This window comes from Pelophylax lessonae (assembly GCF_965119305.1).
Source record: "Pelophylax lessonae genome assembly, chromosome: 11".
In the NCBI taxonomy this organism is placed as follows: domain Eukaryota; kingdom Metazoa; phylum Chordata; class Amphibia; order Anura; family Ranidae; genus Pelophylax; species Pelophylax lessonae.
The window spans coordinates 53,458,337-53,473,206 of NC_138778.1; the positions used below are offsets into that span (position 1 = coordinate 53,458,337).

The following is a 14,870-nucleotide window of genomic DNA, read 5'->3' on the forward strand; positions in this document are numbered from 1 at the left end:
TCCTCTCGTACAAAGTGTTGAACAGTGTGGAAGAAGCCTACCATGGAAAGAAACAAGGTAAGTATTACAACTTATTCCTCTACTCTTAGACTTATTGAGAATTTAACCCCCAGTACAGTAAGGGTAGGTTCCACTGCAAAGGTACTTTTTTTGTGCTGGGAGCAAGGTTTTAGTTCTTAATATTCAGATTTTTGCAATTGCCAAGTTGTGACCATTTTTTATTAATATTAGTATTAGACACAGTGTTATTGTTAGTGTTACAGTAAGTAATACTTCAAGTCTTCATGTCAAATTAATATTTTCCTTGTACAGGCAGTGCTAGATCAGTAAAAAAATAAATGTCAGTTAGGTCTATAGAATCATGGTGACCCAGTCACGAAAACCTGATAGAAACTTTTAACATTTTTCATCTTGTCAGAATTGAGGGTCACTGTCAATGTCCTGTTGCCGATCTTGGAGGGACTGAGTGTGAAACTGACTTGGGTCTTTTCACCTGGATTTAAAGCTGGCAGCCTGAAAAAAGAAATTACATACATTAATTTGGTTTCAGAAGCCTAATCATAATTGTTTTTTTATTTCACATTTACATTTTTTTTTTTTTTCAGAAAGTTCCATAAAATAAAGTTCTAGCTACAATACTCACTTTCTCTTTAATGTGATCTCCTAGGTGACCACACCCCCATGATGTCACTCGGTGACCCTGTAAATGATGTCATAGGGGGCGTGGTCACCCATCACTGGGTGGCCCCTGCCCCCATATTTAAGCGGCTGTCATTTGGCAAGTGTCTCTGGATGGGATCGGTAGTAATCGGCGGGCAGCAGGATTTTTTTTTTCGTGCAGGTATGTAGCCAGCGTTCATCATGATTGACACTGGATTTACATTGTGGGATATGTTTATTTATTATTTTTTTTTTTTTTTTATAAAAAGCCTTTAAAAAAAATGTTCTTTGTGTTTTTATTTACTTTTCACATTTTTTTGGTGAATGAGTACCCCATACTCTTCACATGGGGGGGCTGGGACCTGGGGGCCAGGGATGTGAGAAAGAGGCCCTTGTCTTCATCAACATGGGGACAAGGTGCCTTGTGGGGAGACCCCCTCCCCCAAACCCCCCCATGTTGAGAGCATGTGGCCTGATATGGTTCGGGGGGGGGGGGACGCTAGCCTTCCCCCTCTTTCCTGGGCTGTTGGACTGCATGCACAGAAAAGAGTCTGGTATAGATTTTGGGGGGAACCCATGCTATTTTTTTTTTTTGCAAGGAGTTCTTCTTAAAATCTATACCAGACCTAAAGGCCCTTTTATGGATTTTGGAGGGGGGGGTCCCAGTTAGTCTGACAAAAGACACAAGTCCATCTAGTTCAACAAATAAAAGGGAAAAGAAAACCCCGCTTCCAGCAGATGAGTCAAACTTGTTAAAAATGCGGCAGCCGGCTGCTCCTTAACAACCAACTATGCTGAGCTGTTTCTTTGGTTTACATTCTGCTGTCAGCGGGGAAGCCCACTAACAGCAGATGAGTCGCAGTTGAGCAGCCGCTCGGCTCGCTCCTTAACAACCAGCTATTCAGAAATAATTTTGGAACATTCGTTACTTGAGATGCTTTAAACATCTGAATGAAATAAATGAATTTCTTTGCTTCATTAAAATTTATTTTGGCTTTGTTGAGATTTGTTACTATTGTTATTCGGATATTCTGATACATCCAAATCCCTGAATAATACAAATTTTGTCCAAATTTTGGTTCGTAACGTAACAAAACTGACTGCACATGTCTATGTTCAAGGTCATCTGTAATGTTATCTGAAAGGATAGCAAACTTTTATAGAGATTCATATCTTTCTCTAAGGAAATTGCTCTGTTTTACCATTTCCTACATCAGGCTGATTTTTGAATGGGTAGTTCTGCCTTCAATATAATCACCTGAACAATCTTAGGCCCCTTTCACACATGCTGTCCGTTTGTCCGTTTTTCATCCATCCGTTGACGGATGAAAAACGGACATCAATGTATCTCTATGTAAAAACGGATGACAACGGATGATCATCAGTTAACATCTATTTTCATCCGCTTTTGTCAATGTCCGTTTTTTTGAACGGATGAATTCCCTATTTTTCATCCGTCAAAAAAACGGATTGGATGAAAAACGGATGACAACGGATGAAAAACAGATGAGAACGGATGAAAAACGGATGACAATGGATGAAAAACAGATAACCACTGACGAAAAACGGATGAAAAACGGATAACAACTGACGAAAAACGCATTAAAAATGGATGAAAAACGGATGGAAAACTGATACATTTTGACGTAACTGAACTGATGAACTGAACGGACCGTATGTGTGAAAGGGGCCTAAAGCCCCTTTCACACAGGCGGACCGTTCAGATCCGCCTGTTCGTTTTTTTGGCGGATCTGAACGGTCCCCCCATGCATTCCTAAGGGGCATCGGATGTCAGCGGAGACATGTCCGCTGACATCCGACCCGATCCGTCAAATCTGGACGGATGGAAACCTTATTTTCCATCCGTCCAGCGGATCGGATTGGATCGGATGAGAACGGCCAGACGGGTCCGTTCCCATTCGATTTCCCCCATAGAGATGCATGGGGAACTGACAGCTGTGTCTCCGCACACAGCGCGGAGACACAGCTGTCATCCTTCTGCTCAGTGGGGGATCGGCAGATTGATCCCCCGCTGAGAAAAGCGGAGTCCGTTTGCTGCACACAGTGTGTGAAAGAGCCCTTAGTGTTGTTATAAGAAAAACTGTTGTGTCTGCTTGGGACATAACTTACTCCTTCTCCAGAACTCCATTAACAAGTCCATCTCCTTCAAGGAGCACTGAGCAGGCATTCAGTGGTTCAGGTAAAGTGTTGGTGATTATAACATCTGCTTTGACACTTCTGTTAAGAACAATATGTTTTGGAACCTGTAATAAATCATTAAATTCATCAATTAGGAACCAGCAAAGAGGGGCTATATTACTACTTGTGTTTTATCATTGGGTATTTTTATATTCATTAGGTAGACTATTTCTGCTTTCTCCCACATCACTTCAGATCTACGAGTACAAATAGTCCTCATCCTAAAGATCAGGTTGTCACTCTACATAATAGAGGTCAAGCTTGGATAATAAACCAACCTGAAGCTGGGTGGCCAGTAAAAAAAAGAATCAAATTCAACAGTCAGGGGGCTTGGGCATGTATTTGTGAGGATGAGGCCAAGCATACAAAATTCCCATCACTTGTTATGCATGTTTACTTACAGTGGACTTTCTCCTATCCATACACTGATCAAAAATTGGTTGGTAAAGCAGGGACCAGACATATTTCATTTAGTATGTAGGCTACCTTGGTTGGCAGAAGTTGATCGTTCAATCGACTTCTGTTGAAGGGACATGTTGAAAAATGATCAGCAGCTGTAGCCACTCCAGTTGACTGGCTGCAGCTGCTGATCGATAGGGATTGTTCACATGCTGCAACTGTGATTCTTTGTATTGTAGCAAATTCAACATGGCATATCGAGCTGACAGGCGACATTGTCAAAGTTGGCCATTCAAGTCAATGAGGCTGTGACTCAACTGTGAGCCAAATGACGAGCTCCTGGTTGCGGTGCATTCGCCCTATTGAATGCCTGACAACCTTTAGTTATACTGTCAAGGAGGTTCAATTTTTCATCATCAGGAATCTTAAATCTAAAGTGTAATTTGAAGCTTAATCAGATTTTTTTTTTTATAATCGTGGTCAAATGTAAAATGTTATATTAATTTTTACATTGTATTTAATTATTTCTAGCCAACTGACATATATCTGAATGATCTTGAAGTTTGTGAAGATCCAAATATATTTACTTCCTTGAATTCTGTGACACGTATTCACTATGCCCTGTGAGTAGGCATTGCTGGGTCACACATTTCACAGAGCCTGCCTTCTGAACTGCAGAGAAGCTGAGAGTAGGAGTTTCAGGAGGTTGAGCCCGTACAGGAATCACTGCTTGCAGGTAGCAAGGTACCATGGGATATGTAGTCTTTAGAAATTGAAAGTAAATAGTAGAGGAGAAACTGCAAAGCATGCAGGGAACCTAGGAAGTTGTGGAAACAGATGGTCGACAAACAGGCAGCACTAACAACATGAAACATTTTTCAAGTAAGCTTATATTGAATTGTGACCAAGTGTCAGTAACGTACTTCAAATGTACATATTTGCCAGCACATCACAAATCATCACATGCCTGATAAAGTGGTCCTGCGTGACTCCGAAACGTTGTTCTATGTCTTCTGTGAAATGATCATTCTTCAATTAAAGACTCCGTGGTGTGCTAGCAAATATGTACATTGAATCTGTGATGTTTCCAGTTCCAGCTGGTTGTTGCTACAGCACCTGCTACTCCTAAAGCCTTAGGCCCCTTTCACACTATCCGTCCGTCGGACGGATTCCGTTTTTATCAGCGGGGCATCGAGCCGCCGATCCCCCACTGAGCAGGAGGATGGCAGCTGTGTCTGCGCCCTGAGTGCAGAGACACAGCTGTCAGTTACCCATGCATCTCTATGGGGGAAATTGGATGGGAACGGACCGTCGGTCCGTTCTCATCTGATCCCATCAGATCCAATCCGCTGGACGGATGGAAAATAGGGTTTCCATCCGTCCAGATTTGACGGATCGGATGTCAGCGGACATGTCTCCGCTGACATCCGATCGAGATGCATGGGGGGACCGTTCAGATCCACCAAAAAAACGGACAGGTGGATCTGAACGGCCCGCCTGTGTGAAAGGGGCCTTATCCAGGAAAGTGTGCAATGGGAATATCAATACTGCTTAATAACATTGAACTGACACCTGCTGTGGATTGCTAGGGCAGTACAAGTTAATTGATGTGCAGGAAATGTGCACAGATCACAACGTTTCCTGCACTGCATCAATGTAACCCTAGCCTTAGAGAGCGTGCAGTTTCTGGCTGTACCTCCCTGCACAGTACCATTCATAAATTGGGCCTCAGTATGGGGTGGAGCTAAAGCCAGCAAAAGGGGTGCTTTTAACCCCGTTCACACTCGTGCAACTTGTCATAACAGTTCCAAATTGCATGACAAGTCGTACCCAATTGCCTGCAATGGAACCTTTCATATCGCCGCAACTGAAAGGTTCCTGCACTACTTTTTACTGAATTTATTATTATTATAATGCTGCAATTAAAGCAGCATTGCACAGTGCAGTAATGTTCGGCTTTGAAATTGCGCTGAAGTAGTTTGATTTCAAGACCTGCAATGGGGCCACTAAATTGAATGGGACTAAGTGATATATGTACTTGGTAACCTGGGGAATAAAAGAAAACGTCTTTTTATTTTTTTAATACTCCGTGATACCATTGGTGTCCTTTGCAGTCATTACCTCTGTTACAAATCAAAATGGCTAGGGGTTTATGGCTAACATAAATGTTTGCATACAAAAAGTTTCCACTGCATGGTTTGCAATCATGTTACCTGGACGCTGACTGAAAGCTTTGAAAAGATTACATCCATTTCCAGTAAAATACGTTCCTCTGTCCCTTCAACCTCACACAAAGCCGTCATACGAATCACGTTGTCTTCACTCACATATTTCTCATACATGGCATATGTCAGGGCGATGGATATGAGTTTTTCTGGGAACAATTAAGAAAATGGAAATGATGGCAATGTTTCACAGATTTCACAGTGCAAGCATGACATACCTAGAAATCTATATTTTAGAGTTAATCTTTTTATTATTTTAAAAAATCTGCCGCATATGAAAGGACCAATAGAGAGGCTCAGATAGCAGAGAGGGGCAGGGCCTAGATAATACAAGATCCTTTTTTCATGACCCGTTCCCTATGTGTCTGCATCTGTTAAAATAAAATGGCCAGGACAGGGTGAATATCCCCAAAATGATCCCTTTTTGGACATGAGCCAAAAGCTCTGGGTCACAGCTTCTCAACAGAAGCCAGGGGGGCTCTACTTGCACGAGGTGGGAAGGCAGGACGATGATGTCATAATCTTGCTTATTTACTGTCCAAAAAGCCGGGGGGGGGGGGGGGGGAGGTCTCCCATACCCCCATAAAGGAGCATACTGAAAGAATAAGAGAGCATTGTGAGCAGAGAGATGACCTCATCAGTCTCCTGCTGCTCCTTTGATGTTTATTAAAGCGTTTGCTACCCCAACACTTTATATTCCTGATATAGACCTACTGTACCATGTACTTGTATGAGAAAGTATCCTGTTCTGTTCTCTTTGTATTGCTTCCTTTGTATGAAATCCCTGGTGTTTCTGCCAGTCCCCTTGCTTTTCTATTACAAACTGACCACACTAAGCAGGAGAGCTCACCGTGGTCAGTTCTATAGCTATCCTGCAAACTCAGTATGCTCTCCTCCAATGATCAGACTTGTCCTGACACCACCTAGCTGCACAGCAATTTACTGAGAAGCTCAGTATGCTCCTGCTTCTCCTCCTCCCAGCTCTTATGCAGCTGAGAACAGAGGGAATGTGATCACCTATAAAAAAGGGAAAAATGTATTTATAATGTTTTTTATATCTATACAAAAAATGTTTTGCCTTTCATTTCTATTTTAAACTGAATGGGATGTTTACAAGGTGATCGTTTACAATCACTTTAAGCAACCTGGAGGTGGAAAGAGGACATCACTGTATCTCTCACAGTATATAACTGTAAGAGAGAAAATGTTTTCATCTGCCTGGTTTTGCTGTGTAAATCTCAGGTTGTCATTTAAAACAGCTCACTTAAGGATCGGTCTTACCAGGGCCGTTTTTTTAACACAGGCAAAAGGGGCAGATGCCTTGGGCCCAGTCATTGGTGTGGGGCCCAAAGAAGCTGCCCCTTGAGCCCACAAATAGTGGATTAATGGATTCAGGAGGGCCCAAGAAAATGTTTGCGCAGGGTCCAATCAATATTAAAGACGGCCCTGGGTCTTACATGTGGCAGCCCTTGCCGCTCCACAAAAAACATCCAGTGGATCGCTTTTCAAAGGAATGTTGCCTGTTTAAACTCTAAAAAGGCTGACCCTCCACGCCCACGCCGCAACCATGTGCAGAACGTTTGCAATGCAGTTCTATCAGCCTGAATGAGTCACGTTTTGGAAAATGCAACATGCTGCTAAATTTATCCTCGACTTCGAACCAAACCATTGAGGCCGTAGCATGTGTACAGCCCTGAGCAATTGTGTGCCCTTGTTTAGTTGGGTGGTAAAATCGCGACTCAACCGTCTGCTCTTTTTGTCCCATGGTTGCAGATCTGAACATATATATACTGCATGTATTTGGTCTGTGTATTTAGATGTCTTGTACCTAAAAATCACTACCATAATGACTATGAACTCTTGAAGGCATATCCATACCTTCATTAGGTTGCAGAGGAAGAGCCTTTGCATCTGCCCAGATCTCATGCTTGTGTTTTCCAGTATACAGAATGCTGGATGCGGTAATGTTCACAATCACTTTGATACTTCCTGATGTTGTGTTTTTTAGGCTTAGTATCATATTTATGTCCTGTCCAAGCATTGGCTTCTGGAACAAAGAAAATGCTCCACGCAGTCCCGTTCCTTGATGTGGTTTATGTTCCTCTTTTCTTCGGAAAATTTGCAATTTTTTCTCAAAATCCACAAAAGGACTCTGTAACAACTTGTCAATTGCCTTGTTAAATACTGCCCGCTCCTCGTAGGACCCTGTAAAGAGAATGATGTTGGTTCTTAGCATGACTCTAAAAAAGTTTTATTTTTAAGACAATTTGTTTTTGGAGACCTGAATCAAAGATACAAGTGCCTGGGAAAAGGATTACTTAAAGTTGAACTATATGTAGCACCCTCCTAGATAGGTGCTAGACACGTGTAATAAAGTTCGGTCTGTCTGCTTATCAGGGGAGCCTGATCATTAGTTAGGCCTGTTGCATGTGTCCATGTGTAATTCATCTGGTCTGAGGGAGTGTCCCCACTGTGTCCAATAGGGAGGCCTGTTGGACAGTGGAGGAAACCCAGCCAATGACACAGGCTTTTGTAGCTGTCCCAGTGGGTTGGCACAGAGAGTGGTGCATCCTGGGATAGGCTATAAAAGCCAAGGGCACATGTGGGAGGGGGTCTTTGGGTGGGAAGTCAAGACCCAGAAGGAGGGTACGGCTGTCTCTCCTTCTACTGCTATGGATGGTGGTCACAGGCGGTCCGCTTTGTAAACCAGGAGTTTAAAGCTGAGCCAGGAGGTCCATGAAAGCTGACTGGTGGAGTTGGAGGCAGAGCAACATTGGGAAAAACAGTGTCCGTGAGTACAGGGAAGCTTGCCGGGGGTCTGCCCAGGAAGGGGACCACTTCAGTGGAGAATCAATGGACGGGTGTATGCACACACAGCAAGGGAGAAAGGGGGTGCCAAGTTAGAACCCTGAAGAGTAATTCAAGCAGGAACACTTTATCTATCTTCACTTCAGTGGCAGGGTGAAGCAGCGGCCTTGCCGCATTCTAAAGTCAGTTGTCCTCATCATTGTGAATAGTTGTCAGTTGGAGTATCCCACTCATCCCTTCTCCTATCCCAGTTCTCAATAAAACCACAAAACCAACCCCCTGGATTGATTATTGACTGAGCCAAGAACTTTCATTGCTGTTTATCTGCTGTCAGTTGCTAAGGGTAACCCAGAGGAATCCAGAAAACGTAATTCTCAGCAGTCCTCTAGGGCAGTGTTTCCCAACTCCGGTCCTCAGGGCACACTAACAGGCTAGATTTTAAGTATTACCTTGGGGAGATGCAGACTAAAATACTGCAATCACTGAGCAGCAAATTATATCACCTGGGATGTATTTCAGTTTTCTTGCAAACCTGGCCTGTTAGTGGGCCCTGAGGACCAGAGTTGAAAAACACTGCTAAAGGGGGCAGTGCTACATATATATATTTTTTCATTTTGAAAAGAGTAAGGGTGGGTTATAACCCCTGTTAAAAAGCGGAAAACTGTATCATACTTACCATAATTTTCTTTTCCTGGTGCCTATCCATGGCAGCATACCAATGATAGAGCTCCGCCTCAACTCCTCCCTCAGGAACAGTAAAAAGCTTAAATGAAAGAAGTAGTCCCTCCCCCAACATTCTCCATAATATAGAATACCGAGGGTGGGAGTGTGCGCTGCCATGAATAGGCACCAGGAAAGGAAAATTATGGTAAGTATGATACAATTTTCCATTTTCCTGCTGACTCCATGGCAGCATACCAAAGATAAATAACCAGCTTACATGGGTGGGTGTAATGCTAACAGAGAAATTTTATTTAGGCAAGGACATAGTCGTGCAAACTATTTTTCTTCCAAACTCTACAGTTGTAAGAGCTCCTGGGTCAATACAGTAACATTTGAGAAACGTGTGATGAGAAGACCAAGAAGCCTGCCTGCAGACTGTTTCTAAAGAAATGTTCACCCTTGCTGTCCAAGAGGTATGAGGAAAAAAAAGGAGAATGTTGGGGGAGGGACTATGTCTTTAATTTATGCTATTCACTGGTCCTGAGGGAGGAGTCAAGGCGGAGCTCTATTATTGGTATGCTGCCATGGAGGCACCAGGAAAATGTTTTGCCATTTGTGTTCCATTGCAGTGATTTCCCTTCACTTCCTGTCCCATTGCCAAACTGGAAGTGAGAGGAAATCTTTGTGAATCAAGGGAATTTCTTGGGGACCCCCAGGTCACCAAAATTATTTTACCCATTGGAAGATTTCCTCTCTATTACTTTTCTGGTGACAACCCAAAAATTGGGATTTTCTTTTACTTTTAATGATAATGGTAAATAGGATAAATAGAGAGGGTAAATCACCTTAACGGGGCCACCGATAGCAATAAAAACAGGAGCTCTACTCCCCCTCCACTCTATCCAAACCGAAAAAAAAAATGATGCCTTTAATTATACTTGAAATGATGTAAGGTACTGTGCAGAACAATATTTAGCATCTAAAAAGAAGAAAGGCCTTGTTCACGTTAGTGCGATTTTTCCAGTTTCTGCCATCACACTGCAATGCATGACATTGGAAGTGACATTATTCCTTATGGTGCCTATGTACATCAATGTAACACGGTGTTGTGTGATTTTTGAAAAGGTGTATGTACTTTTGCTTTTTTGGCCCTATAGACTTCAATGGGAGTGAATTAAAAGTGCATTATTGGCAGGGTTTTGTGCTTAAAAAGGAACTTCACTCTCCCAATCAACATTAATTATTTTTCATCCTCATACTGCTAGCATTAGGTAATAGATATGAAAGTATATCATATTTACTTGTTGTTATTTATTTCTTTTTTTTACATTTCTTCAGTTACTTCCTGGTTTCTTGCCTAGGCATGTGATGTCATACTTGCCAGGAGTCTTCAGGAGAGGAGGAGGAGTTTTCTCAGCTTAGCACAAGCTCCTGCATGCACGCCTGAACTAAGGGCAGATGGATCCCAGGAAGTAAAAGCTACATGAATCATTTTCCCTTACTCAAGATGGCCACAGCCAGAAATGCTAGGGTTTTTTTCTTCAAAGTGATTTCTCAACTAAATAAAGCATGGAGACATGGATGGATGGGGGAGTTTGCTTTAAATACTAAAAAATTAATTAAATAGTGTTTTTGGTATGTGGTGCTTAGATGCAGTGAAGATACACTTTGACAACCAGTCTCCTTCTCGAAAAACAAAATGCATGAAACATGGACATTAAATTACCTACAGTTTCTTACCAAGAAAAAATGACTTCAAAACAAACCATCCCTGACCTCTCTTGCTGCATGCGCCAGGGGCGGACGTACAGGGGTCGCAGGAGTCGCCGCCGCGACAGGGCCCCATGCTGCCAGGGGCCTGAGAAGGCCCCCTGTATGCCTAGAGAGGAGGAGCGGCTGAGACTGAGCTCCTCGATCCTCAGCCGAACTGTAAATCGGTACTTAGGGAGCTGCTCACACATTGGAAAGTGAAAGCACAGTGTGTGCTGTGCTCTCTGCCTCCCCCTACAGTGCAATACCTGGCAGGAAGTTAAGGTACAGTACTCTGCCATTTTTAAAAAGGCTATCTTTATGTATGTGCAATTATATATGTACGTGTGTGCATGTGTGTGTATATATGTGTGTACATATGTGCATTTATATATGTATGTGTGTGCATGTATGTATGTATGTGTGTGTGTGTGCATATGTGCATGTGTGTAGTTCAGACATCCCAACCTGCAAAAACTCATTTCAGGGAGGTGGCAAAGTCATTTCAGGGAGGTGAGCCCCCCCCCACATGCCGCCGCCCCCCCCCCACGCACGCCTGCGCCGCACCCCCCTTTCCAATTTAACACTACCAGAGAATAATGAAATGAAATGTAATCAGTATACCTGGTCACTGGTGCTGGTCACTGATGCTGGTACTGTTCACTGGTGCTGGTACTGTACTGGTCTGGTAACTGGTGCGGGTACTGGTCACTGGTGCTGGTACTGGTCCACTGGTGCTGGTACCGGTCACTGGTGCTCGTACTGGCCTGGTCACTGGTGCTGGTATTGGCCTGGTTACTGGTGCTGGTATTGGCCTGGTTACTGGTGCTGGTCACTGGTGCTGGTCGCTGGTGCTGGCCTGGTCACTGGTGCTGGTCACTGGTGCTGGTACTGGCCTGGTCACTGGTGCTGGTTACTGGCGCTGGTACTGGCCTGGTCACTGGTGCTGGTACTGGCCTGGTCACTGGTGCTGGTACTGGCCTGGTCACTGGTGCTGGTCACTGGTGCTGGTACTGGCCTGGTCACTGGTGCTGGTCACTGGTGCTGGTACTGGCCTGGTCACTGGTGCTGGTACTGGCCTGATCACTGGTGCTGGTACTGGTGCTGGTACTGGCCTGGTCACTGGTGCTGGTACTGGTACTGGCCTAGTCACCGGTGCTGGTACTGGTGCTGGTCACTGGTGCTGGTACTGGCCTGGTCGCTGGTACTGGCCTGGTCACTGGTGCTGGTACTGGTGCTGGTACTGGCCTGGTCACTGGTGCTGCTACTGGTGCTGGTCACTGGTGCTGGTACTGGCCTGGTCACTGGTGCTGGTCACTGATGCTGGTACTGGCCTGGTCACTGGTGCTGGTCACTGGCCTGGTCACTGGTGCTGGTACTGGCCTGGTCACTGGTGCTGATACTGGCCTGGTCACTGGTGCTGGTACTGGCCTGGTCACTGGTGCTGGTCACTGGTGCTGGTACTGGCCTGGTCACTGGTGCTGGTCACTGGTGCTGGTACTGGCCTGGTCACTGGTGCTGGTCACTGGTGCTGGTACTGGCCTGGTCACTGGTGCTGGTTACTGGCGCTGGTACTGGCCTGGTCACTGGTGCTGGTACTGGCCTGGTCACTTGTGCTGGTACTGGCCTGGTCACTGGTGCTGGTCACTGGTGCTGGTACTGGCCTGGTCACTGGTGCTGGTACTGGTGCTGGCCTGGTCACTGGTGCTGGTACTGGTACTGGCCTAGTCACCGGTGCTGGTACTGGTCACTGGTGCTGGTACTGGCCTGGTCACTGGTGCTGGTACTGGCCTGGTCACTGGTGCTGGTACTGGTGCTGGTACTGGCCTGGTCACTGGTGCTGCTACTGGTGCTGGTCACTGGTGCTGGTACTGGCCTGGTCACTGGTGCTGGTCACTGGTGCTGGTACTGGACTGGTCACTGGTGCTGGTCACTGGTGCTGGTCACTGGCCTGGTCACTGGTGCTGGTACTGGCCTGGTCACTGGTGCTGATACTGGCCTGGTCACTGGTGCTGGTACTGGCCTGGTCACTGGTGCTGGTCACTGGTGCTGGTACTGGCCTGGTCACTGGTGCTGGTCACTGGTGCTGGTACTGGCCTGGTCACTGGTGCTGGTCACTGGTGCTGGTACTGGCCTGGTCACTGGTGCTGGTTACTGGCGCTGGTACTGGCCTGGTCACTGGTGCTGGTACTGGCCTGGTCACTTGTGCTGGTACTGGCCTGGTCACTGGTGCTGGTCACTGGTGCTGGTACTGGCCTGGTCACTGGTGCTGGTACTGGCCTGGTCACTGGTGCTGGTACTGGTGCTGGTACTGGCCTGGTCACTGGTGCTGGTACTGGCCTGGTCACTGGTGCTGGTACTGGTGCTGGTCACTGGTGCTGGTACTGGCCTGGTCACTGGTGCTGGTACTGGTGCTGGTACTGGCCTGGTCACTGGTGCTGGTACTGGCCTGGTCACTGGTGCTGGTACTGGCCTGGTCACTGGTGCTGGTACTGGCCTGGTCACTGGTGCTGGTACTGGTGCTGGTACTGGCCTGGTCACTGGTGCTGGTACTGGCCTGGTCACTGGTGCTGGTCCTGGCCTGATCACTGGTGCTGGTCACTGGTGCTGGTACTGGCCTGGTCACTGGTGCTGGTCACTTGCTGGTACTGGCCTGGTCACTTGCTGGTACTGGCACAGAGTGGGGTGTCATAGTGTCACAGTCCCACGCGCGCCAAAATGCCTCCTGGAGTAGAATGTGGCTGTAGTAGAGAGCAAAGCCGCTTCTTGCTCTTTGCAGCTCCTCCCACAGGCGGAGTGCATGACTCATATCACTCCGCCTGAGAGCCGGATCTACTTCGGCTCCGACGTGATGTCTGTGCAGGCTCAGCTTGCTGACAGCTGTCACACTCCTGCCTGCATCGATCGATGAGTCATCTCATCTGACTCACTCAGTCTCAGACTGACTCACACACAGAGCCGGGATATTGCCCTGAGCTCGCGGGTGTCCGTGAGCTCAGGGCGGATAGCGGGAGTCTCCCGCGACTTGCGGGAGACTTGAGATGTCTGGTAGTTATATATGTGTATGCTTATATATGTGTATATATAGTATATGTATATATATATATATATGTGTGTGTGTGTGTGTGTGTGTGTGTGTACGTGTGTGCTTATATATGTATATGCATATGTGTGTGTATGTGCATACATGTATGTTTACGTTTGTTTGTGCACATTACTTTTAATCCTGACCCACTATATGTGTACAATCAGAAGTGATTTTTTTTTTACGGCTTGTTCATAGTACCAGCAAGAGAATGCGGTTACTCTGAAAAGCGATCCATGCTCATATCGCTTTTCAGAGACATTTGACAGCCGGTGAAAAGCCAATATGTTGCCTCCTCACTGCCTGTTTTAACCCCCTAAATTCATCATCACTATGATGCAACTGCGTGCAATGCACACAATTGCGGGGTGGTTGTAGTGCAGCCCCATTCACAGCATGTGTCCACCCCCAGCTGCAGAATCTGATGTACAGTTGGGGGTGGTAAAACACAGTTAAAGCATGCGATTTTACCACCCCTCAACCTCACATGTGAACAGGCGCTTGGTTCACATCTGTTTAGCTGTGTGCTGCGTATAGGGCAGCAAATTCATTTCAGTGGGCTGCCCCACAGAAACACAGAGAACATATTCCCATATTTTTTTTTCTTTAATTGTGCTGCACCAAAAATGCACCCTGTTTTGCCTATGTAAGAATACCATCAAGAATGAATGACACCCCTGCATGTTTGTCTGCGTGTCAGGAACACGTGCAATTTTGCACGTATTCTGTGACACGGAGTAATGTGAACCAAACCTTAAACTGGGGTGCCTCCAGACTGAAAATATTTTCAAGGGCGCCCTGACTGGAAAAAGATTGAAAAACACCGGCATAGAGGAACCCATCTCCCCATTTTCCTCCAGCAGCCGCTGAATGCCTCTGAGAGGGAGAGGAGGAGAAGCGGGGGGGATGAAGAGATTGGTTCCCTTATATGCAGCTGCCCCCACAGCTCCTCCTATGCAGCTCCTTTTGCTGCCCCCCCCGTGTGCTCTCCGGTCCCCCTGTGTGTATTCCTGCCCCCCCCCCACCATCCCTACAGCTCTGCAAGGTTCCCCACTCCCGGCTGCTGCGGGGGATCTGTCAGG

The 14,870-nt window shown here is 46.0% G+C and overlaps 1 protein-coding gene across 1 annotated transcript in view; it reads right to left on the minus strand.

Annotated features, from left to right (window-relative positions):
- Positions 1–269: 269 nt before the first annotated feature.
- The window catches only part of LOC309567533 (protein-glutamine gamma-glutamyltransferase E-like), a 72,872-nt gene continuing 58,271 nt past the window's right edge, over positions 270–14,870 (minus strand). Inside the window, exons 10-13 of the mRNA XM_082272918.1 lie at positions 7,362–7,688; positions 5,472–5,632; positions 2,791–2,924; positions 270–513 (exon numbers count right to left, since the gene is read on the minus strand). Coding sequence (XP_082129044.1) covers positions 360–513; positions 2,791–2,924; positions 5,472–5,632; positions 7,362–7,688 — 776 coding nt within the window. The 3' untranslated portion in view covers positions 270–359. The remainder of the gene's footprint in view (positions 514–2,790; positions 2,925–5,471; positions 5,633–7,361; positions 7,689–14,870) is intronic.